At 55.9% G+C, this 22,681-nt stretch overlaps 2 protein-coding genes across 4 annotated transcripts; both read left to right on the forward strand.

Moving 5' to 3' along the window:
* Window positions 1-5,371: 5,371 nt before the first annotated feature.
* On the forward strand, window positions 5,372-15,819 carry MPV17 (mitochondrial inner membrane protein MPV17). 3 transcript variants are annotated; one of them, XM_083606224.1, is made up of 7 exons: window positions 5,372-5,510; window positions 11,475-11,590; window positions 11,833-11,925; window positions 12,419-12,514; window positions 14,623-14,655; window positions 15,015-15,067; window positions 15,150-15,819. In XM_083606224.1, exons 1-7 carry the CDS (start codon window positions 5,438-5,440, stop codon window positions 15,217-15,219), a joined length of 534 nt encoding a protein of 177 aa, XP_083462350.1. In that variant the 5' UTR covers window positions 5,372-5,437; the 3' UTR covers window positions 15,220-15,819. The 3 variants fall into 3 exon arrangements, with proteins under 3 accessions (XP_083462350.1, XP_083462349.1, XP_083462348.1); XM_083606222.1 differs by lacking the exons at window positions 11,475-11,590; window positions 11,833-11,925 and having other exon boundaries at window positions 5,399-5,510; XM_083606223.1 differs by lacking the exons at window positions 12,419-12,514; window positions 14,623-14,655; window positions 15,015-15,067; window positions 15,150-15,819 and having other exon boundaries at window positions 11,833-12,394.
* A 4,325-nt stretch (window positions 15,820-20,144) lies between these two features.
* Window positions 20,145-20,749, forward strand: UCN (urocortin; the record flags this gene model as incomplete). The annotated part of the gene is made up of 1 exon (XM_083606168.1): window positions 20,145-20,749. The coding sequence occupies one exon, from the start codon at window positions 20,145-20,147 to the stop codon at window positions 20,562-20,564; it is 420 nt and encodes a 139-aa protein (XP_083462294.1). The 3' UTR covers window positions 20,565-20,749.
* Window positions 20,750-22,681: the final 1,932 nt, after the last annotated feature.

A 22,681-nucleotide genomic window follows, 5' to 3' on the forward strand; every position in this document is an offset into this window, starting at 1 on the left:
GATGTTTTGGGACTGTACCGTGGGAAGCAGGGACAGTCTATTATGTGCACTGAGCACCGGATGTTAGCTCAGAGTGTCACATGACCCTGTACTGGAAGTACATGGGTGGAGTTATTCTCTCTCTGCAGCTGGGTATCAGAGGGTACAGACATGTTTTCTCTGTACTGCTGGAACGACAGAAATAAAGACATGTAAATACATTTCTGTCTGTCTCTCTCCCCTCCCTGGGAGTGAGGGAGGAGGGATGGTTGTGTTCTTCTTTCACGTTGGGAAGAATCGCCGATTGGAGACCTCCCTTGATCCTGCCGGGAGTCGCAGACAGGAGGTCACAAGGATTCAAGCCGGGCACCTGGAGGGTGGCCAAATTCCTCTGACTGACAAGGCTTGAATCAACATATGGTAGCAGACGCTGCTGGTTATCTGATCCATGGGAATCAGCATGAGAGGTGAGAGGTTGATGGATCGTGTGCCATCCTCTGCACCAAGGAAAGAAGATAACGTCTGAAATTGCAGCCAGAAGCTGAACAGACGGCTGGCCCCAAGAGGGGGTGTTTTCCAAGCAACGGAGCCCCAAAAAGGTATGCTGAATATCGGGCTAAAAGTGTGAATGCAGATTGATTTATTCTCTGGTTCACGAGAGCTGCGTTTGGAAAAACAGCTCTGAAAGAAAGGCTTGCATACCAGAAATTCTTGCGGCGAGATAAGGATGAAAAGTATGCAAGGTTGCTAAGCAACGACAGTCGGGCAGTGGAAAACTACTGACACCTGGGGCTGGCTCAGTCAGAGCCGGGAAAGCAAAAGTTTGTTTTGACTTTGAGGCAGCTTGGAGCTTGCCTGCCTGGGAGAGAGGCAGAGAAACAGCTCAAAGGAGCTTTTGGATTTTAACTAGCTCGAGGGTGAAGAGCTGAGACTTGAGTTCAGCATGGATGCCAAGAAGGGGGGAGTGCCCCTGAGTGCCGTGGTTCAGGATGAACACAGCCGGCATGCTGCACTGGAGGTGAAGGACAGGGGGAGGGAAGAACGGAGTTCTAATTCCCCCACTGATGTTGCTACTGGAGAGGATGCTGTAGCTTTGAACGTTGTCCGATGTTACAATTGCGGACAGGCTGGGCATCTTCAGTGGAACTGCAAGAAGCCACGCCAGCCGAAAGGAGCGAAGGGCCGCTCAGCAAAGCCTGAGGCAGCAGGCAAAGGTCATACCAAGTCTTCGGTGAAACCTGCAAAGGCCCTGATGGCGAAAGGAACCACGCCAGATGTTGGACACTCTTTTGTAATCGATACGGGCTGTAATTTTCATATGTCCCCGCACAGAGGACTCTTTTCGACGTTTAAGAAGCAAAGCTTCGCTGTGGAACAAGCCAACGGTCAGAAGCTGGAGGCGACTGGGGTTGGATCTGTGTATCTTAAGAGTCTGAACTTGAAAATACACAATGTTTACTTGGTTCCTGAATTGAAGTTCAATCTGCTGAGTGTTTCGCAGATTGCAAAGAAAGGACTGAAACTGTCCTATGATGATAAGAGCTGCGAGATCTTCAAAGATGGAGAGTTATATCTTTCTGCCAGACAGAAAGATGGACTATATTTGTTGGACTTTGACCAAAGTGATTACATGGAATGTAATTCTGAGTCTAACATGATTTCTCTTGCAGGTGTGACCAAAACAAGCGCCAAGAAGGTGGCCAGGGTCGACAGAGCATTTCAGCGGGTGTATGCTGATGTGATTGGTCCTCTAGAACCATCTAGAGGCAATGCAAGATATTATCTTGTGTGTGTGGATCATTTCTCTAACTTTGTCTGGGTTTATGTGTTAAAGAAGCCACAGGAAGCCTTGGAAAGGTTTCAGGGGTTTTGTGACAAAGTTAAAGATATGCATGATGCTAACATTGATTGTCTTTTGACAGATGAGAAGCAGATTTTTCTTTTACAGGATTTCCAGAGGTTCCTGCAGAAGAAGGGGATCAGACACAAGATTGCTGTTTCAGCGGAAGCGTGGAACAGGGGTGTCTGTGTACGGGTGAACAGAGAATTGCAAAAGGGGATGAATGCGCAATTGCTTAGTTCACATCTGCCACATGAGTTCTGGGCGGAGTCACTCATGTCGTTTTGTCATGCATGGGTGAGAAAGGTTTCGAAAGAGTTGGGAAGTTCTCCTTTTGAGAAACTGTTCCAGAGAAAACCTTCTGTTGCCCATTTCAGGGTTTTTGGGTCTCATGTGAGGACAGAAGCTCCAGGTGGGGTAAAGAATGCCAGAGGCATTTTTGTGGGATATGAAAAGGGTCTCTACAGAGTAATTTTGTCTGAATCTGGTCAGGTGATTCTCACAAAATTTCTAGAGAGTGCTCCTGAAAAGGAGAGAGTGATAGCACACACATTTCCCACAGAGGGCGATTCAGATGATGATGATGATTTCACAGAGTACAGTGGTACTGAGAGTGACAGTGATAGCTCAGAGAGCTCTGTTGTCACAGTCATTGAGAGGAAATCTCACACAATGGATAGACCTTCACAGGTGAAGGTTGAACCACTGTTTACTGTTGGAACTGGTTCTCCTAAGAGTCCTGAGAAAGAACCAGTGAGCAGAGAGGATCAGCACCTCATACGTAGGTCTGAGAGAGATACAAAGGGTCAACCACCTAAGAGGTACTCAAAAGAGTTTGCTAACTTAGCTGTTGCATGTGTTGCTGTTGTAAACAACCGAGGACAGGTTGGAGCTGTGTCTAAGTCAGAGACAAAGACACAACAGAGAGTTGCTAGCCAAGGGAATGCAGATGCACTCATTCCTTGGAAGCCAGACAACCAGAGAGGTACACTGGGGAAACCAGTGGCGGGTAGTTCCAAGGGTGGAACTGAAACAACAGGGGAGTGTTATGTGTATAACAACTGTTTGTTTTCTTCTCTGGATCACGCTTTGCTTGCCGCAACACGCATTGATTCTTTTGGGGGAGGTTGTTACGAAAAAGGAGCAATGCTGCTGAGTGCTCCAGATGGCTGGAAAGCCAAACAGGATGTTGATGTTTTGGGACTGTACCGTGGGAAGCAGGGACAGTCTATTATGTGCACTGAGCACCGGATGTTAGCTCAGAGTGTCACATGACCCTGTACTGGAAGTACATGGGTGGAGTTATTCTCTCTCTGCAGCTGGGTATCAGAGGGTACAGACATGTTTTCTCTGTACTGCTGGAACGACAGAAATAAAGACATGTAAATACATTTCTGTCTGTCTCTCTCCCCTCCCTGGGAGTGAGGGAGGAGGGATGGTTGTGTTCTTCTTTCACGTTGGGAAGAATCGCCGATTGGAGACCTCCCTTGATCCTGCCGGGAGTCGCAGACAGGAGGTCACAAGGATTCAAGCCGGGCACCTGGAGGGTGGCCAAATTCCTCTGACTGACAAGGCTTGAATCAACAGTGGCTGCATAAGGAGCTTACAGATGAGCTGAGAGTTAAGAAGGGCATGTATAAGAAATGGAAGAAAGGTGGGCAAAAAAGCGGGACCCCTGCCCCCCCTCCCTCAGCAGACCCAAGACCAGTTCTCCCTCCAAGAGAATAAACATAAACCAGGCAGCCACTACATGGGCAAAACCCGTCCCTTTTGCCTGGGCACCTGGCTCTTGCAGCCCCAGAGAACAGCATGTACCCTGAAAGAGCCCCCCCCCCAGTGCTCAGCATAGTTAGGAAACCCTCTTCCACCAGCCCTCTCCGCCCATGCTACAATTCACGTACCCAGTAACCCTTTTCACAGGTGTTAATTGCTGGCATCCTGGCCCCAGAGCGCCAGGCAAGAGGCCACCTCAACGACACAAGTTATGTCACAATCTGGGAGGGTTTTCCAGCAGTTTGCCCCATCCCTCCTCTGACCTCCACCTCACACCCATTAAGTAAAAACAAAAGGAAATATATACATGATCCCGTTTCTCAGCCAAGTTGACCACAGTAGTACCTTGGTTTAAGAACAGCTTAGTTTATGAACAACTTGGAATAAGAACACTGCAAACCAGGAAGTAGGTGTTTTGGTTTATTTACACTCTCTGGATTTTGAGTACACTATTGATTTTATATGACTTTCTAAAGTTTTCCCATTGAGCCAGCACATACAGTGAATTGTTACATTTGGTAATGTGCAGCGGAGGCCCTTTTGAATAGCGATAGGAAAAAACTGTGTGATGAAGTGTTTTGTGGGGACATTTGCAGGAGTGATTGTAGTCAGGGGGTGTATGATGTCCGCTGGAGGGGCAACCCCCCCCTTTCTATAAATTCCAGTAATGCTACCAATTAAAAAACATGAAGTGTTGGTCTATCAATGAATGTGGGGTGGGGGGCATTTTTCCAAAATAAAGATATTGTCTTTAAATTTAAACTTGGATCAACCCAACTGAGCCATATGCTGATGGGGCTGAGCATGTTTTCTGGAGGCTTTGCTTTTTCCTCCACATGATGCTCTAGTGTGGGTGCACTTTGTTGTTTAGTCGTTTAGTCGTGTCCGACTCTTCGTGACCCCATGGACCAGAGCATGCTAGGCACTTCTGTCCTCCACTGCCTGCCGCAGTTTGATCAAACTCATGCTGGTAGCTTCAAGAACATTAGTTATGCCAAAATCTCAATGGGGAGAAAGCCTCTGCAAATTCCAACAGGCTCCGTGTGTATCCGGAGGCTTAATTCCCCCCCCCCCCCACGTTTTACACTTTATGTGACTGTTGTTCTGATTGTTAAGTCTTTTTACTATGATTTTGCCAACAAAGGTCCGTATAGTTCAAGCTCTGGTTTTCCCAATAGTGATGTATGGAAGTGAGAGCTGGACTATAAAGAAGGCTGATCGCCAAAGAATGGATTCTGGTGCTGGAGGAGAGTCTTGAGAGTCCCAGGGACTGCAAGAAGATCCAACCTCTCCATCCTGAAGGAAATCAGCCCTGAATGCTCACTGGAGGGACAGATCCTGAAGCTGAGGCTCCAAGACTTTGGCCACCTCAGGAGAAGAGAAGACTCCCTGGACAAGACCCTGATGTTGGGAAAGATGGAGGGCAGAAGGAGAAGGGGACGACAGAGGATGAGATGGTGGGACAGTGTTCTCGAAGCTACCAGCATGAGGGAGGCAGTGGAAGACAGGAGGGCCTGGCGGGTCCAGGGGGTCACGAAGGGGCGGACACCACTAACAACAACCACCGCCCTCCATCTCCACGCGCAGCTCCGGACCCCGCCCTGTTTTCTTCTTTCTCAAAAGAGCAGGCAGCCGACTCCCGCGCGCACCTCTACCCCTTGTCTATGACACGCGCCTCCACGTGATCCTTCGGCGCCTGCCTCCCTGCCAATAGGCGTGCGCGGTTTCGGAGGCGCCTGCTACGTCATCTCCGGGCGCCGGAAGTGCCTTTCGCGGCACGTGGAGTGGCTTTCGGCTCCGGTTCTCCGAGGGCGCCCGTGTCCCCCGCGCCGCGCCGGAGGCGGCATGGCGGCCCTGTGGAGAGGCTACCAGAGACTGATGGCCCGGCACCCGTGGAAGGTGCAGATCGGCACCGCCGGTAAGAGGGAGGCCGCGCTCCTTGGCTCTGCCTCGCCGGGGCGGGGAGGGCTCTGGGCTTGGAGAGGGATGGCTCCGGGGCAGGAATCTCATTTCCAGGAAAGGGGAAGCAGGTGCCTTGGGGTTTCACGCGTCCTCTCCTCATTGCATTTGTTCGCGCCTCAAAGAAGCCTGTGCATGTCTTCTTGCTGTTGTTTAGTCGTCTATTCGTGTCCGCTTCTTCGTGACCCCCTGGACCAGAGCACGCCAGGCCCTCCCGTCCTCCACTGCCTCCCGCAGTTTGGTCAAACTCATGCTGGTAGCTTCGAGAACACTGTCCCACCATCTTGTCCTCTGTCGTCCCCTTCTCCTTGTGCCCTCCATCTTTCCCAACATCAGGGTCTTTTCCAGGGAGTCTTCTCTTCTCATGAGGTGGCCAAAGTCTTGGAGCCTCAGCTTCAGGATCTGTCCTTCCAGTGAGCACTCAGGGCTGATTTCCTTCAGAAGGGAGAGGTTGGATCTTCTTGCAGTCCATGGGACTCTCAAAAGTCTCCTCAGCACCAGAATTCAAAAGCATCAATTCTTTGGCCATCAGCCTTCTTTATAGTCCAGCTCTCACTTCCATACATCACTACTGGGAAAACCATGGCTTTAACTATACGGACCTTTGTTGGCAAGGTGATGTCTCTGCTTTTTAAGATGCTGTCTAGGTTTGCCATCGCCTTTCTCCCAAGGAGCAGGCGTCTTTTAATTTCGTGACTGCTGTCACCATCTGCAGTGATCATGGAGCCCAAGAAGGTAAAATCTCTCACTGCCTCCATTTCTTCGCCTTCTGTTTGCCAGGAGGTGATGGGACCAGTGGCCATGATCTTTGTTTTTTTGATGTTGAGCTTCAGACCATATTTTGCGCTCTCCTCTTTCACCCTCATTAAAAGGTTCTTTAATTCTTCCTCACTCTCTGCCATCAAGGTTGTGTCATCTGCATATCTGAGGTTGTTGATATTTCTTCCGGCAATCTTAATTCCGGTTAGGGATTCATCCAGCCCAGTCTCCATCTTCACCACAACCCTGTGAGGTAGACTAGTCCCCCAGTGGCTGAGTGGGGGTCCCAAGCCCACCGTTCGACCCCCGGCTGGGCTGGCTCCTGGAGAATGGGTGGTGCAGGGAGCTGTGCTGAATTGTTGGGGGGCCGCAGATGGCTCTGACTAGCTGGCCCCCTGCCTGAAGGACGTTGGGCTGCCCAGCTCTTCCCAGGTGGGAGGACCCCACCCTCAGTCAGGAGCTAGGGAAGTGGGGTCCTTCAGTCCCCCATCACAGGGGGCAGCAGCCAGAGACCAAGCCCAGATGGGAGCATCCTTAGGTCTTGCCCTGAGGTGCCTCACAGTCAGCTTATATCCTTCAAGTTCATCCGCAAGCAAATGCCTTTTGCACGCAGGCTCCGCGAAATAGGAATTCCGTTTCTCTTGAAATCAGACGGGTACCCACAGTGCCGACGTTTGGCCGCCTGATGAAAATGTTTTTGCTTTGCCAAGTGCCTTTAGATAATTCATTTGATTCCCTCTTGGTCATTGCTCTGCATTTTTATAGTTTTCAAAAATGATTTTAGTGTAGACTGCCATATTTTACGAGTTCGCGGCTTATAAGTGCCCTTAAAAATCAAAAAGCGCTGTCCAAAAGCCCTCCCTCACCCCAGCGCCACCTGCAGGTCTTCATGCCTGCCCCACAGCAAAGGTGGTGGAATGTTGTATGCAACTGTAAGTGTGACAAGCCTGCCTAGCTGTAGGTGACACCATGCACAGCCCGTATGGGGGGGGGACTTTGCCTTTACCTGAGCTGTGAGTGGTGAAGGCCTCACCTGCAAACCAGGGAAGACCCGCCTGGCGCCTTAGCAGGGCTGAGTCCCCTTGTGCAGCCAGGATAGCACCCTCTGCCTGGGCTGGGGCCAGACCCTGCCTGCAGCAACTGCTGCTCTGGATTCTGTGCCCCAAACAAGTTCTGAAGCAGCAGTCCTCCCCACCCCAGACTCCCCAGCTCCTGGCCACCAACCTGGATGGCTTAAAAAGAGGATGAGACAAATTCATGGGGGGGGGCTGTGGAAGGCAGCAGCAACAACAACAATAATAATTTATTCCCCGGCCAGAGCCAGGCTCAGGGCAGCTAACACCAATAAAATTACAGTAAAAACATAATAGGAGAAAAGAGGGGGGGCAATTTAAAATACAGATTAAAATGCAGCCTCATTTTAATCATAGAATCATAGAGTTGGAAGAGACCACAAGGGCCATCGAGTCCAACCCCCTGCCAAGCAGGAAACACCATCAGAGCACTCCTGACATATGGTTGTCAAGCCTCTGCTTAAAGACCTCCAAAGAAGGAGACTCCACCACACTCCTTGGCAGCAAATTCCACTGTCGAACAGCTCTTACTGTCAGGAAGTTCTTCCTAATGTTTAGGTGGAATCTTCTTTCTTGTAGTTTGGATCCATTGCTCCGGGTCCACTTCTCTGGAGCAGCCCATAGATCAAGACCATAAGGGGAGGGAAAACATAAGGGTCAGACTGAGTCCAGATCAAAGGCCAGGCGGTACAGCTCTGTCTTGCAGGCCCTGCGGAAAGATGTCAAGTCCCGCAGGGCCCTGGTCTCTTGTGACAGAGCGTTCCACCACGTCGGGGCCAGTACTGAAAAGGCCCTGCCATAGTTGAAACCAATCTAACCTCCTTGAGGCTCGGGACCTCCAAAGTCTTGTTATTTGTGGACCTTAAGGTCCTCCGCGGGGGGGTGATGGCTCTCCTCCGCCTCCGCAGTTGGAGCCAGCAGTGCTTCTGAGTATCAGTATTCTGTATATCTGAATACTGCTGGGAAGCGCAAGAAGGGAGAGTTGCTCTTGTGCTCGGATCCTGCTTGCAGGGTTCCCACAGGCACCTGACAGACCTCTGTGAGAACAGGATGCTGGGCTAGAGGGGCCATCGGCCTGATCCAGTTGCTTCTTATTGGGTTCTTAAGTTCTAACATTTCTGATACGGGTTGCCAGGCATTGCAAGTGGGGAGAGTTGCTGCTCTCTTGCTTCTGCCCTGTTTGGGGGCTTCCCATCGAGGCAGCTGGGGGGGGGTCAGGATGCTGGACAAGGTCCCAGCAAAAAAAGAATGGATACGAAAACTTATGGAATATGCAGAAATGGCGAAACTTACTTGAAAAATAAGAAATCAAGATAGCAAACTTTTTATAAAAGAATGGAAATGGTTCAGGGCATATTTGCAAACAAGCTGTAAACAGATAAGAACATTGGCAGGATTATTGTAATAACCTGCAGTTTTATAAGAGTATATATTTAAAGTAGATGAATAAATGAGCAAATTAAGTTAATTTGGATATGCAAAAAATGTTAAAAATAAATTTAAGGAGCCACAGAAAGAGGGGGAAGGAAGTCAAGTTTTGAAATGTTAAAATGATTGTAAAATTATTGAAATGTATAAAAATGAAAGTCTGAAATATAAAATTAAAGGGTGGGCCTTGGCCTAGATCCAGCAGGGCTTCTCTTCGCTCCTTCCTCCTCCCCCAGCTTCACTTCTCCGGGGGGGGAGCGTCCATCCTTCCCCAAGGTCCCATGGAACTGCCCACCTACTGTGTGTTGGGGGGGGAGTGGCCATTGAGTGGCGCTGGCAGCCTCCCAAGGCTCCTTGCGGGTGAAGTCATCGCCCAGGGAGTCGTCAATCTCTGGTGCGGCTGGCGCAGAGCAACTCTCATCCCATTACACTTGGCCCGGCTGCCAGCTGCGTCATACAGGTGCCACCTCTCCCCTTCCCGCCAATCTGGGTGAGTGAATGAATGAATGGAGCTGGGAGGGAGTCTTTGGCGACAGAAGCTGTGAGTTTGTCAATGAGCAAGTGGAGAAGCTGAGCCAACACCACGCTGTTTCTGACACGGCATCCAAAGCAAGGGGGGAGTTTCCCTGTCTCTCGGGGGCTGAATATCCCACCCAAGGGAAGTCTGCACAGGCAAGGGCTGGGAGGGGGCTGGGAGGGGGAAGGCATTAGATAGCATAGCCCAACTCAGTTCTGTGTGCTGCTTCCTTTCAAACCTCCAGATTCACAGCGACTCGACTCTTCTTCTTCTTCCTCCTGCTCCTCTGCTGCAGATCTGGAACTCCCCCCGTTTCCTGGTGTTCTTCAGGAAGGGGGCGTTCTGTGACCCTCTGTGGGGGGCGTCTTCCAGTCATGGGGCTGGCGCATACTTTTCCAGGGCCCCAATTTCATGCTCAAGGCCAGAGTGAAATCTTGATGTTCATTCCGCTTTGCCATCTCGTTGGATTTCCCTTTCCCAACTCCTTTTCTTTTGCCTTCCTGCCAGGGGCTGTTAAATAGCTGGTGGGCAGAGCAGTCTCTGAGACAGGGGGCACATTTGGCATTTCTGGCAGATTCTTAGAATGGTAGAATTGGAAGGGACCCCCAAAGCCCATCCAGTCTAACCCTCTTCAGTGCAGGAATCGCAGAGTCTGTGTAAAAACCTCCCAGGAAGGGGAGCCCCTCCCCTCCTTGGGACCTGGAGGTCAGAGCATGCAGAGGAAAGGGGGGCAGCTGGGCTGCTCTGGAGACCCTGGCTTGCAGGCTGTGGCTGAGCCCCCTCCCTCGCTCGGCCATGGCCCCCTTCCGTCTCCCCTCTCTGGGGGAAGAGAGGCAGCTTCTCTTCTTCTGGGCACAGGGCTGTGTCTTCTCCCTTTGCCAGCTCCCTGGATCCGCTCCAAGGAGGGAGGCTTGACGTCAACAGATAGCTGGCAGGGACTTTTGGGGAGGCAGTGGCTCAGAGGCTCTGCCCCCTTGGCCAGAGACCAGAAAAAGCCAGGCCTGGGCTGGGGAAGATGTGGCTTGGCAGAAATAGAGGCAGCCCTGCACCCCCTTTCCTCCTCCTTCCAACCCAGCAGTCTATAGTTTGCTTCTATTTTTGTTTTTGTTTAGTCATTTAGTCGTGTCCGCCTCTTCGTGACCCCCTGGACCAGAGCACGCCAGGCCCTCCTGTCTTCCACTGCCTCCCGCAGTTTGGTCAAATTCATGCTGGTCGCTTCGAGAACACTGTTCCACCATCTCGTCCTCTGCCGTCCCCTTCTCCTTGTGCCCTCCATCTTTCCCAACATCAGGGTCTTTTCCAGGGAGTCTTCTCTTCTCATGAGGTGGCCAAAGTCTTGGAGCCTCAGCTTCACGATCTGTCCTTCCAGTGAGCACTCAGGGCTGATTTCCTTCAGAATGGAGAGGTTTGATCTTCTTGCACTCCATGGGACTCTCCAGAGTCTCCTCCAGCACCAGAATTCAAAAGCATCCATTCTTCGGCGATCAGCCTTCTTTATGGTCCAGCTCTTACTTCCATACATCACTACTGGTTGCTTCTCTAGGGAGCATCATAAATTGTGGAGTTGGAAGGGACTCTGAGAGTCATCTAGTCCAACCCTCTGCAACACAGGGATCACAACTAAAACATCCCTGACTGATGGCCACCCAAACTTTTATCTTTTTGTAAACCACTTTGAAGGATTCACCCCTCCGCCCAATCAAGCGGCGTATGAATTTTAGGAAAGAAATACATTGTTTTGTGTGTACATGAGGTTTTCCGCCTGAGGACCGTCTGCACAGCTAAGCCTGAAGAGTTTCCATCTGGCAAGAACTGCAGCCCCTGAGCCTCGAGATCCCGTGCGGCTGGCTCAGCCGTAACACCAAACATGGTTTGGCTCTGGGGGGTCGTGCACGGCCCTCCCTCCTTTTCTGCCTGGAGCAAACGAGCTCACAGCCGCCTTCAGGCTGGCAAACTGGGGGTTGAGCTGGCCTTGCAAACCAGGATCAAAACACTCAGGTTTAATTCTAGTTTTCAGTCTGGATCTTCAAGGCAACAAGGAGCCAACTGTGCTTTGGCTCAAGCAAGGAAGTGAGTCATTTGACTTGTCCTCTGGGTCTGGGCAGACAGTGCACCCCACCCACGAGATGATGTTGCTTTTGCACAGGGACCCTGGTGGGCGTGGGAGATGTGATTTCCCAGCAGGCAGTGGAGAGGAGGGGGCTGGCTGGACACAGCAGCCGGCGGACCCTGAAGATGATGGCCATCGGTTTCTGCTTTGTGGTGAGCCAGGGGAAAGTGGGTGGGGGGGTGAGAACTGGGGGCACAGGAGCACCAAGCCAGAAGGGCCTCCGGGCTGGGAGAACATCCTCTTGGCTCCTGGGGAGACTGCTTCACCAAGGGGGCTGGGCCGGGGGGGCGCCTTGACCTGGCAGGCCTGGGTCTCCCTGGTCCTCTGTGGCTGTAGGGGGAGGCTTTGCCTCAGTTGCCGTGCTGTGACCCCGGACTGCCCCTCTCCCCTGCAGGGCCCGGTCATTGGAGGCTGGTACCACGTCCTTGACCGTCTGGTGCCCGGCACCACCAGGGTGGCTGCGTTCCAGAAGATGCTGCTGGATCAGGTCAGGGGGCTCTCTCCGTGGGATCCCCAAGCCAACCGGCCGGCCAGGGCTTTGCGGGCTCCTCTTCCACAGCTAAGGAATCCCTGGCAGGCAGGCATCCGACCTGGACTCAAAAACCTCCCAGGAAGGAGAGTCCACCGCCTCACAGGGGTCTCTGTTCTGCCATCAAACAGCAAAGCTTTTCCTTTCTTGCTTTTAAATCCGTTGGTTTGGATCCTCCCCTCTGGAGGAGCAGCAGAAAACAAGCTGGCTCCTCCTTTGGGCATTTGAAGATGGCTTCCATATCGCCTGTCCCTCTCCAGCCCCCAGGATGACCTGTTCTGATGCTTGGTTTGGCCCCTCTCTTCGTCAGCTGCACGGGGCGGGTGGGGAGGGGGCTTCCTGGGGGACCCTGGTTCCTGGGGGGCCAGGGAGCTCTTCTTCCTTCCCAGCTCCTTGCTTGAGGTCTCCACCTTCTCCCCATGGATCCCCTCACCTTCCTCCTCTCCAACAGGCCGGCTTCGCCCCCTGCTTCCTGGGCTCTTTCCTGGCTGTGGCAGGAGCGCTCAACGGCCTGTCCCTGGAGAAGAACTGGGACAAGATCAAGCGGGTGAGTTGGCTGCAGGGCAGCTGGCAGGGAAGGGGTGTGGCCATCTCTGGAGCAGCAGAGTTGCAAGGGACCCCCCCACACACATTGAAGAATCCCTGATTTCCTCCCTTGATGCTGCCAGGATTGGGGCGTCCCTCTGCCTCTGTGCTTGTAGGTGATTGCTCTGCCAGAGAGTTATTCCTCGGAGGTTTCCGTTCCGCCTTCGGAGAGGCGTTTTGGGACGTCTTCCATGGCCGGATCCAGGTCTGACAAAAGGAAGGGCTTCTTGGCCCAAGAACACGTAGCTAAGCAGCGGAACTCCCTTCCACAAGGGGCAGCGATGGCCACCCATTTGGATGGCTCTTAGATAAGGGAAGGGACACGGGTGGCGCTGTGGGTTAAACCACAGAGCCTAGGGCTTGCTGATCAGAAGGTCGGTGGTTTGAATCCCCGCGACGGGGTGAGCTCCCGTTGCTCGGTCCCTGCTCCTGCCAACCTAGCAGTTCGAAAGCACGCCCAAGTGCAAGTAGATAAATAGGTACCACTCTGGCAGGAAGGTAAATGGCGTTTCTGTGCGCTGCTCTGGTTCGCCAGAAGCGGCTTAGTCCTGCTGGCCACATGACCCGGAAGCTGTACGCTGGCTCCCTCAGCCAGTAAAGCGAGATGAGCGCCACAACCCCAGAGTCGGCCATGACTGGACCTAATGGTCAGGGGTCCCTTTACCCTTTATACCCTTTTAGATAAGGGAAACTCCTCCAGGATAAAGTTGCTAGTCCTCATGGCCAAAGGAGAGGGAAGCTGACGCCCTGCTGTGCCCTTCCCCTGCTGGATGAGGCCAGTGGCCCTTCTGGGGCAGCCTCCTTTTCTCACAGTGGCCAGCAGGATCTGAGTGCGAGAGCCCTCGCCTGGTGGGGGGAGAGGGGCCACTGGACGAGGTGGCCGTCCCCTTTGCTCTGGCCCTGCTCCCCCTCCGATGTCCTGGCCTGCCACAGAGGCCCCCTGCCCATCCCTCCAGCCCCTCTGCCCTTTGAGCTGCAACATCTGCCCCCCCCCGGCTGCCGTTCTTCCGCCTCCCGTCCTGTGAGGGCCCTGCGTGACCCCTGCCAATGTCTCTCGCGTCACCTGGACAGCCTGGTGCAGGGATCCGGCCCGCCTGACACACGCACAGCCCCCTCCCCATCTCTTTCAAGAGCCTTTTCTTCCCATCTCGCTGTGGACTGAAAGACTCGGCTGCTTTACTCACCAGAGATGAGTCACAGGAGGATAAATGTCACAGTGACCCCCTCCCTCCTGAGGAGCTGGATGTGCCACCAAGTCTCAGAGAGGGAGAATGAGGGGGGGTGGAGAGAGCCAAGCAGGATCCTTGGGGGAGGGGGGTTAAGGCACCAGCACCCCTCTGCCTTCTGCCTTTGCCTGACCCCCACTTAGGAGTAGAAAATTGGGGGTCCCGTGGGCCAGAAGTATAGAGGGGGGTCCCATGGTGGGCTTCCCTGGACCAGAAGGGTTTCTGCTCCCCCAACCCCACCAGGACTTTTCCAGGACCGAGCCCCAGCTGGCTTCAGGCGCCCCAAGGGCTGGGGTGGGAGTGGCTGAGCCTTTTCGAAGGGGGACCCCCCCCGTGTTCCTCAGGGAGGTGGGCCGGCTGGAAGCGCCCTGAGACCTCCGAGTATAGGACGGTTTATAAATTCAATTAATAATAATAATTAATAATAATAAATGACCCCTCCATGGAGTGCTGTGAAGGTGACTTGGGAGGGGGAAGTCTTGGAAGGAATGGGAGTTGTTTTCTAAGTGGGGGGTGTGAGGCGAAGTATATGAAAGGAAGACCAACAACATTGTTATTGTTATGCTTTGTTAGATTTATATTCCACCCTTGATCACAAGATCTCAGGGCAGTTCACAAGATCAAACTCAAAGGCCAAAGCACAAGGAGTGCAGCCTGTTTCTGTCTGAGAGAGAGGAGTCTGGGATAAACTTCTGGAGACGCTCCCTGGCTCTGCGCCTCCCCAGAAGTCTCCCGGAGGTGCCTGGCATGGAGAAGTCCCTCTCGGCAGGGGTGGGGTTGACTGAGCCATGGCGGGGGCCCTGCAAACCAGCCAGCACTCAACCCCCTCCTCTCTGTGTTGCAGGACTACACGGATGCCCTGATCACCAACTATTACGTGAGTCCTCCGGCTGCCCCCTGGCAGGACCTGCCTCCCTGTGCCGCCTGCCATCCGCCTCCCCCCCCCCAGCCCTGCCTGGCAAAGGGGGCTCCTTGGCTGCCCTTCCAGAGGCTCCACAGGATCGCCTGATCAATCGGTCAGCAACATCTCCCTGGCAGCCTCCAAGCTCAGCACATCACAGAATTGTAGAATTGGATGGGGCCCCCAATTGTCACGCAGGAATCACAGCTCCCCTTCCCCTGGTGGCACTGAGAGGTTTGGGCCTGGGGGTTTGGGGAGGGGTCTTCCTGGGTCCCTGCGCTTGGCGGCCACGCTGCTTCCCCAGTGGTGCATCTCTCGCTCCCTCTCCCTTTCAGATCTGGCCAGCTGTGCAAGTGGCCAACTTCTACTTCGTCCCCCTGAACTACAGGTAAGACCTCCCTTTCCTGCCTGTAGGATCCGCCCCCCCCTTGGCAGAGTCGCTGCCCCTCAGCTCTTTCTCTGCCCCCCAGGCTGGCCGTGGTCCAGTGTGTTGCCATTGTCTGGAACGCCTATCTCTCCTGGAAGGCCAACCAGCTGTGACCGGTGGAGGAGACTCATCCCGACTCCAGCCCCTCTGCACCCGACTCTTGTCATCCACTATGGCCTGCCTGGCAATCTGGGCCCTGTGCACCCGCCTGCCCCACAACCAAGGGGCCAGGCTGCTCCATGCACCTCCTCCCCAATACTGCCCCCCCAGTGGCAGAGAGAAGCCCGGAAGCCCTGAGATATGGTTGGGTTCTAGGCCCCAGTTGCTCCCAGCGGCTGCGTGGCCCAGTTGTCAGGGTTGGTGGGAGCCACAGGTTCCCCCCCCCCCCATGGGCCGTATCGCCTGGAGCTCCTTACTGTGTCTGTTTTGGATGGTCTCTGGCAAGGGAAGCCCCCTCTGCCTCGACACCCGGCTCCCAGACTGGCGAAAGCAGCCCCAGCCCCACATGAGGGTCGAGGGCGTCATTCTGTGTCATTGGGAGGCCCCGGGGGTGCTGTGACCCCTGCGCCCCACTGGAAGCTCCTCACTTGCCTCCTTTGTTAGAGCACAGTGGGGAGAAACAGGCTGACTCTAGCCCAGGGGTCAGCAAACTTTTTCCGCAGGGGGCCGGTCCACTGTCCCTCAGACCTTGTGGGGGGCCGGACTGTACTTTGGGGGGAAAACGAATTCCTATGCCCCACAAATAACCTAGAGATGCATTTTAAATAAAAGCACACATTCTACTCATGTAAAAACACCAGGCAGGCCCCACAGATCACCCAGAGATGCATTTTAAATAAATGGACACATTCTACTCATGTAAAAACACACTGATTCCCAGACCGTCCGTGGGCCAGATTGAGAAGGCAATTGGGCTGGATCCAGCCCCCAGACCTTAGTTTGCCTACCCATGATCTAGCCCATCTCTTGGCTCTTTCCCCTGGCAGAATGCATGGCAGCCGCTTGTGTCAAGTGAGGGGACAGCCTGGGAGAGACCAGGCTTTTATCTGCACTCATCACTTTACTTTCCAAAAAGTATTCAGCAACTGTATGAAGGAGAAAGTTCTATTGGGGGCCATTTTGGGATGGCTGCGTGGAGCTTCCATGTGCAGGGACAGTCTACCTCAATCCTGGTTGCTAGGGAAGGGAAGCAAGGGAGGGCATCTGGCTGACCCCTGTGACAGACTGCAAGGGCCCCCTTTGTGGCTTTCTCTGACCTTCCTGTGAAGGAGGCGATTGAGCCGAATAAATCCATTGTGAAAAACAGTGTCTTCTGTCTTTGATGTGGGCACACAGACTCAGCTTGAGTCTCGGGGTGAAGGTCTCTCAGGCCCAGGAGGTGCGGCTCAGCCTCTGGATGAAAAGGTGGACAAGGTGCGGGGCAGGATCTACTGGGAGGGTGTTTGTGTGGCCCTCAGAGGAAGTGAGGAACAGGCAAAGGTGAAAGCTGCAAAGGTGGCTTTGAAAGGGGAATAGGCAAAGGGGTGGAAATGTCTATCCGTGGCTAAATGGAGCCTCCGTGGGCAGGAGGGGTCTACCTTCGGGTGGGAGGGGGTGCTGGACATGATAGGTGCCCCTGAGCTAGTGCGCTTGCAAGCGCCTAAACCACTGCTGCCTTTCGGGGAAGGTGGAATCGGGCATCTGCAAAAGGACGCAAGGAGTCCGGCCCGGCGAAGGTGTCAGGGCGGCTCCGAGGGCCGAGCCTGCGCCGCCCGCTCCTTCGGCTCCTGCCTGCGATGGCGGGACGCGGCCTCCTCCCTGCGGGCCGGTCTTTTTCGCTCGCCTCCTGCCCGGCGCGTGTTTGCCAAGAGGCCAGGCAATTGCCGGCGGCTGTTTGCTTTGCCTCCCGGCGGCCGAGCGCGCCAGCTGAGCCCCGCGCTGCGCCGCGCCGTCTTCCCTCGTGAGCGAGGCAGCCTCAGCTCCAGGCGACGCAGAGGCCGGGCCCCTTCCCCGGCCAGCGGGGCTTCAGGCGCAAGGCCAGTTCTCCACTCGGCTGGGCCAAAAGGTGGGCGTGGCGGGCGGGCAGCGCGATGGCCGAAAATCTGTCGGTCAGCCAGAGCCTCCAGGCGCTCTCTGGCCCAGCAAGGCAGACGTAGTTGGGGAGGGGCACCCAAGAAGGGCTGCAGCACCCCCTTCCAGCTCCAAGTCCCGCTGCGGCCCAAGCCTGCGCTGGCCCCATCCATCCTTGGCCATGAGACCCCCAGACCCAGTTCTCTGAAGCGCAAGTGAGCTCCCCTCAGGCCTTTCCTCCCTGGAGAGCCACGCAGAGTCCCGCTTCCCATCGTGGGTCACGATTTGCAAAGGACCTGTCCTATAGGGACACCCCCGCCTCAAAGTCTGCCTCGCTCCCCTGCCTTCCCCCATTCCAGAAGCGGGAGCCCTAAAGATGCTCAATTAAAAGGCACTTGGATGAGGTCAGTGCAATGGCCTCCGGGGGCTCCGGCTGCGAGGCGAGGAGCAGGTTGCCGCACTAAGAGGCTGGGGGAAGAAAGGCGCTCGCAGACCTCCCGGTGAGGTTAGCCGGCCGAGCCTTCCGTGGCAGCCTAGCGAGCCCTTCCCGAAACCCCGGACCCTGAAACCCCACGGGGAGGGAAAGGGCACTTCGGAGCGACCCCTCTGTCCCCAGACAGTCCGCTTCCACCGGCAGAGGCTCTCCGGGGTCTCCAAAGTCTTTGCCAGCCTCACCTGAGGACGCAAAGATTGAACCTGGGCCCTTCTGCACTCCGAGCATCTGCTTCTCCCCCCCCCTACCCTGAGCCGAGACCTTTCCCAGCCACTATGAGCCCTCCTTCCGCTGTGGAGGTCGGGAAGCAGGACCCCTGCCTGACCCCCTCGCTTGATGGCTGGGGAGCCCGAGCGCACTGGGCGGAAGGGCTCGCGGGCGCCAGTTTGGGCAACATCCCAGCAAAGAGGAGTCGGGATAGCAGAGGACAACCGCTCGGGGCTGCGCTCTGGGGGAGCGAGGCGCGTCTCCAGACCCGGAGGCTGGATGGACAGAGGCCGGGAGAGCGGACACGGTCGCGCCTGTTCAGCACCACGGACAGCGGCTGCTCCCGGCCGAATTCGGCGTGCTTAGAATTTTCGAATTGTAGAGTTGCAGGGACCTCAAAGGGTCATCTAGCCCAACCCCCTGAAGTCCCCTGTTCCTGAGCATGTGGACATGGAAGGCAGTCTGTGCCCTGTGAGGAGATTTCGCCTGAGTGGGGAGACGGAAGTTCTCCCAAACCACAGCTTCCTCCGCAGCAAGCGCTAATCTTGCCCCCCTCCACCGTGACAGCGGCCGGAAGGCCAGTGTGTTGGGTCAGCTCGGCTGCCGGTCTCTGCTTCCTGGCTCTGCCCTGTGGGGATTTGTCCCTCTGGCCTTGACCCCAGTTTTGACAGCCTCTCTTTGGGGTTTCCCGCAGCCCAGGTCTGGATCTCCTCTTGGTCTCTGAGTGCTTGAGCCTGAAGCAACAGTTCAGAATCTCACCCTCCTAAGGGCACCTAGTGAGGGAACGCGGAGATGCGACAAAATGGTCCTCCTTTTCAGCTATATTGTTTTCTTTTTAAATTAATAACTAAAGTAAATTAGATATTGCATCGAGGGCAGAAACCCCCTTCAAGTGGCCAACTGGGAATAAATCCCCCGGAACCCTCCCTTGAAGGCGCCGACTGCTAGGTGCTACTCCCCCTCCATCCTCGCGCGTACCCCACCACACTGCCCGAGGACCAGGTTCCTTAGGGAAACAGCCTACGACTTCTGTGGCGTCTGAAGGTTCAGTGTGCGGCCTGCAGTTTCAGCTTTCTTACCCTTATGTGCAGGGAAGCGCGGTGGACTAGAAACAAACCCCGCGGCCTTGATTCTGCTCCCCAGATGCTTCCAACCCGAACTCCACCCAGTCATCACCTTCCTGCATTGGACGGGGTTGGGCTAGATGACCCTCGGGGTCCCTTGCAACTATTAAGTTCTATCTCAGTGATTCTTTAACCGTGATTCCTGCATAGCAGGGGGTTGGACTAGATGGCCCTCGGGGTCCCTTCCAACTCTAGAATTCATTCATTCTGTGCTTTTATTGGGGCGGGGGGAGTCTCGCTGTCCCGCACCCACAGCCCCTCCTCTCCAGTCTATCGCTCTAAGTGGGTGCAGCCCCTCCGACATAGTCATGCAGCCCGGAGCCGGGAGGGGTAACCGGGGGGCGCGAGAAGGCCAAGCGGGGAGCGGGGCGTCGGGGGCGCGAGTGCCGTGGAGTTCAGGACAGACGTCCAGAGGTTCCTGCGCGCAGCCTTGGGGCTCAGCTGCAGAAGCGGCGAGAATCCCGGCGGGGGCGAGGGCGCCGCGCAGGGGGAGCCGCGACTCCTTCTCCTCCGTCCTAGGAGGGTCCTTCGGGGGCCGCCGCCGCCCGCTCCATCGGCAATCAGTCCATGTCCCGAGCTGACGTCAATGGATCTCCCGGCCTGCTCTATATAAAGATTCCTCCCGTGGCTCCGCGCACCCTTCTTCCCGGCTTGGCAAGGACACCGTGGGGAGAGAGTCCCCGGCGTCGCAGGGCGGAAAGAAGGAGAGAGAGAGAGAGAGAAGAAGAAGAAGAGGAGGAGGAGAGGAAGATCTCCTCACGCCAAGGCGGAGAAAAGCCTCTTTCCTGCGGAAGGAGCCTGGTCCGGGGCTGCCCCGTGTCGCCCCCTGTTGGCATCGGACACCCGGAGCGGCTGAGAGATGGCTGGTGAGGGACGTGGGTGGGGGCGCAGTCTTCTCTGCCCTAGAGTTTGCCCGGGGGACATGAGGGGGGAAGAGCTGGAGGAGGGACGGGGCGGCGGGGGGCTGAAGAGCTGCTCTACAGGTGGGCATCGGGGCTGCTTCCGCCTCTGCCTCGCGCGCTGCGACTGAGCCCTGTTGCTCTCCGGCCAGTCACTGCGAGAAGCGGCTGCGGGCCCCGACGGGCCTCCTTGGTCCTGATTCGGCGGCTCCGGGGCTCTCCTGATGTTCTGTTCCTCTCCCCCTCTAGGCCTGGACCGCCCCAGCATGAGGCGGGCGCCGCTGCCCATCCTCGTGGCCTCGCTCCTGCTGGTGTCACACGCGGCTCTCGGAGTCAGGCCAGCGCCGGCCCTCGACGGCAGCGCCGAGCGCGGCTTGAGCCTGCGGCTGCGACTGCTGCTCCTGCTCCGGGGGGAGGACCCTGCCGCCGCCTGGCCCTTTCCGCCCCCGCTGCCGGCTCCGGGGCCCGACGGGGTGGCCCTGCTGGTGCGCTCGCTGCCGCGCTGGGGCCCCGACGGGGAGCTTCTGCGCCGCCGCCTGGCCGAGCGCCTGAAGCGCCGCGACCCGCCGCTCTCCATCGACCTGACTTTCCACCTCCTCCGTCAGATGATGGAGATCTCCCGGGCGCAGAGCCAGCAAGCCCAGGCCGAGCAGAACCGCCTCCTCTTCGACTCGGTGGGCAAGTGAGACCCGCACAGGCCGGCCGGCCCCGGACCGTCTTCGGTCTCCTCCGCCCGGCCCGCCCGCAGAAGGAGGCCGCCCCAGACCAGCCGCCCCGGAAGGAGAAGGCGCAGACGGGGCGCCCTTGGTGCGATGAAGGGGGAGACGGAGCGCTTTTTTCGGCGTGCGAGGGGAGGAGGAGACCCGGGAGTGGAGGACGGAGGCTGGAGGGGGGATCCCTCCTCTGTGGACCGGGGGAGGGGAGGCTGCCCGGCGGGAGAAGCGCAGAAGTCCAGGAGACGCGCTGGGTGGAAGCGCAATCACTCGCCCCAAGGATCAGCCACTGAACTGCCCCGCGGGACACGCTCCCTTTATGCTCTTGCGGGGGGCGCTGGGAAGGGAGGGAATTTTTTTGCTGGGGGGGGGAGAATTTCAGTGGGATGGAGGCGGAAGAGGCAGTTCTCTCCTCCCTTGAAGTTAAACACACACACACACACACACACACACACACACACACACCCCAACCACGCTAAGCCGCTCCAAGAGAGGCTGGCGAACTTGAAGCGCTCTCATCCTGCTCCTTCTGTGTCTTCGGAAGTCAGTCCCACGGTCATCCCGCGGGGCTTCCTTCCAAAGAAGCGTGCCACGGGTGGGCAAGCGCAGCGGGAAGTGATGATAGAAGTTGCGGCTCTCCTCTCCTGAAATCCGCCCCCCAATAGCCCAACTCAAGTGGGGTTGTGTGGAGGAAGAGACGTTTTCCAACCTCTCAGGGTTGTCCGTGCAGACGCGGCTCCCCCATCCTGGTCCTGGGACGGTGCGGGATTATCCCACCCAAATTGCTCCCTCTCCAAATGAAGACTTTGGCCGCGACCATCAGCACCGCGGACAGCCCCCCCCCCCCCCGCAAGAGCTGCATTGAGAGTCGGCAGGGAGCGTAAATTGAGAGGAGGAAATGGAGACACATCCCTTCTCGCCGCCACTTTGGTTATTACGCGGCAGCCATCACTCTTAAAATATATGGATTTATTATTTTCCACTATTTATTACTACTGTTGTTGTTGTTGACAGTATTAATATTAGTAGCTCCGAAGGAATCTCTTCGAACTGAGTGAACGGGCAATAAAATGGCAAACGCAACCCAATGCTAACAGGTGTCAAGATATGCAAGATTTGGGGGCGGGAAATCTTAATTTCACATACACTCTTGTGGCGTCTGAACTGGAGCTGAGGGGCGAGGAGCGACATGATCCGGGATCCGAGGAGGGGGAGGCTGAGTGAGGAGGGGGACGCCACGCGCGGCAGGTGCGGGAAAGCCAGATTTCACGCGAGGGATCCGCAGGAAAGGTGTTGGAAATAAAACTGCCAGTATCGTGATTATAGAAATGCAAATCGATGGTGTGGCGACATTTAACTGTGTGCATTTCTGGCCGCCTCACCTCGAAAGAGATATTGCAGAGTTCAGAAAAGCGCAACCAAAACGGTCGGGGGGGTGGAGTGGCTGCTCCCCTGCGCAGAAAGCAGCATTTGGGACCTTTTAGTTTAGGGAAAAGGGAGGAAGAGGCGACGCAGTCCATGCTTATTAAATGATGCATGGCGTGGGAAAGTTTTTCTCCTCTCAGAGCAAAAATGATTTGTGGAGCTGGAAAAGGTTCGGGAAAGGTCCATCGAGGGCTTGGAGCGATGCGCTTATTTGGAAAAGTTTTCGGATCTTTTCAGCTTGGGGGGAAAGGGGGGGTTCTGCCCTTGTTCCAGCCCCTCGCCCCTCCCCCCGGGGTCTCCGGGTGGTCCACGCAGTGGGCTCCTCCCCGCCTCTCCGCCTCCTCGGCAGCCCGGCTGGGGCGCTGGAGAAACGGGAGCGCTTGTCTCCGTTTTCCCCGCTGCCCTCGCCCAGCCTCTTCCATTCGCCCCGTCTCACTCCTCCTCTTCGGCTCCTCGCGGCCAGAGACCCTGGGGACGGACTCTCCCGGAGGGCAGTTTTAAAGGGGTTCTTTAGCGGCGATTCCTGCATGGCAGCGGGGTTGGACTAGATGACCCCTGGGGCTACCTTCCAAGACCACAGTTCTAGGTGATCCTTGGACTCCCACGGGGGCCCCCCCCCCATGCCACTTCCGCTTTCTTCCGAAGTGGCTTCGCTGCCTCAGGCC

Source organism: Podarcis filfolensis (assembly GCF_964270895.1).
Source record: "Podarcis filfolensis genome assembly, chromosome: 3".
NCBI lineage: Eukaryota > Metazoa > Chordata > Lepidosauria > Squamata > Lacertidae > Podarcis > Podarcis filfolensis.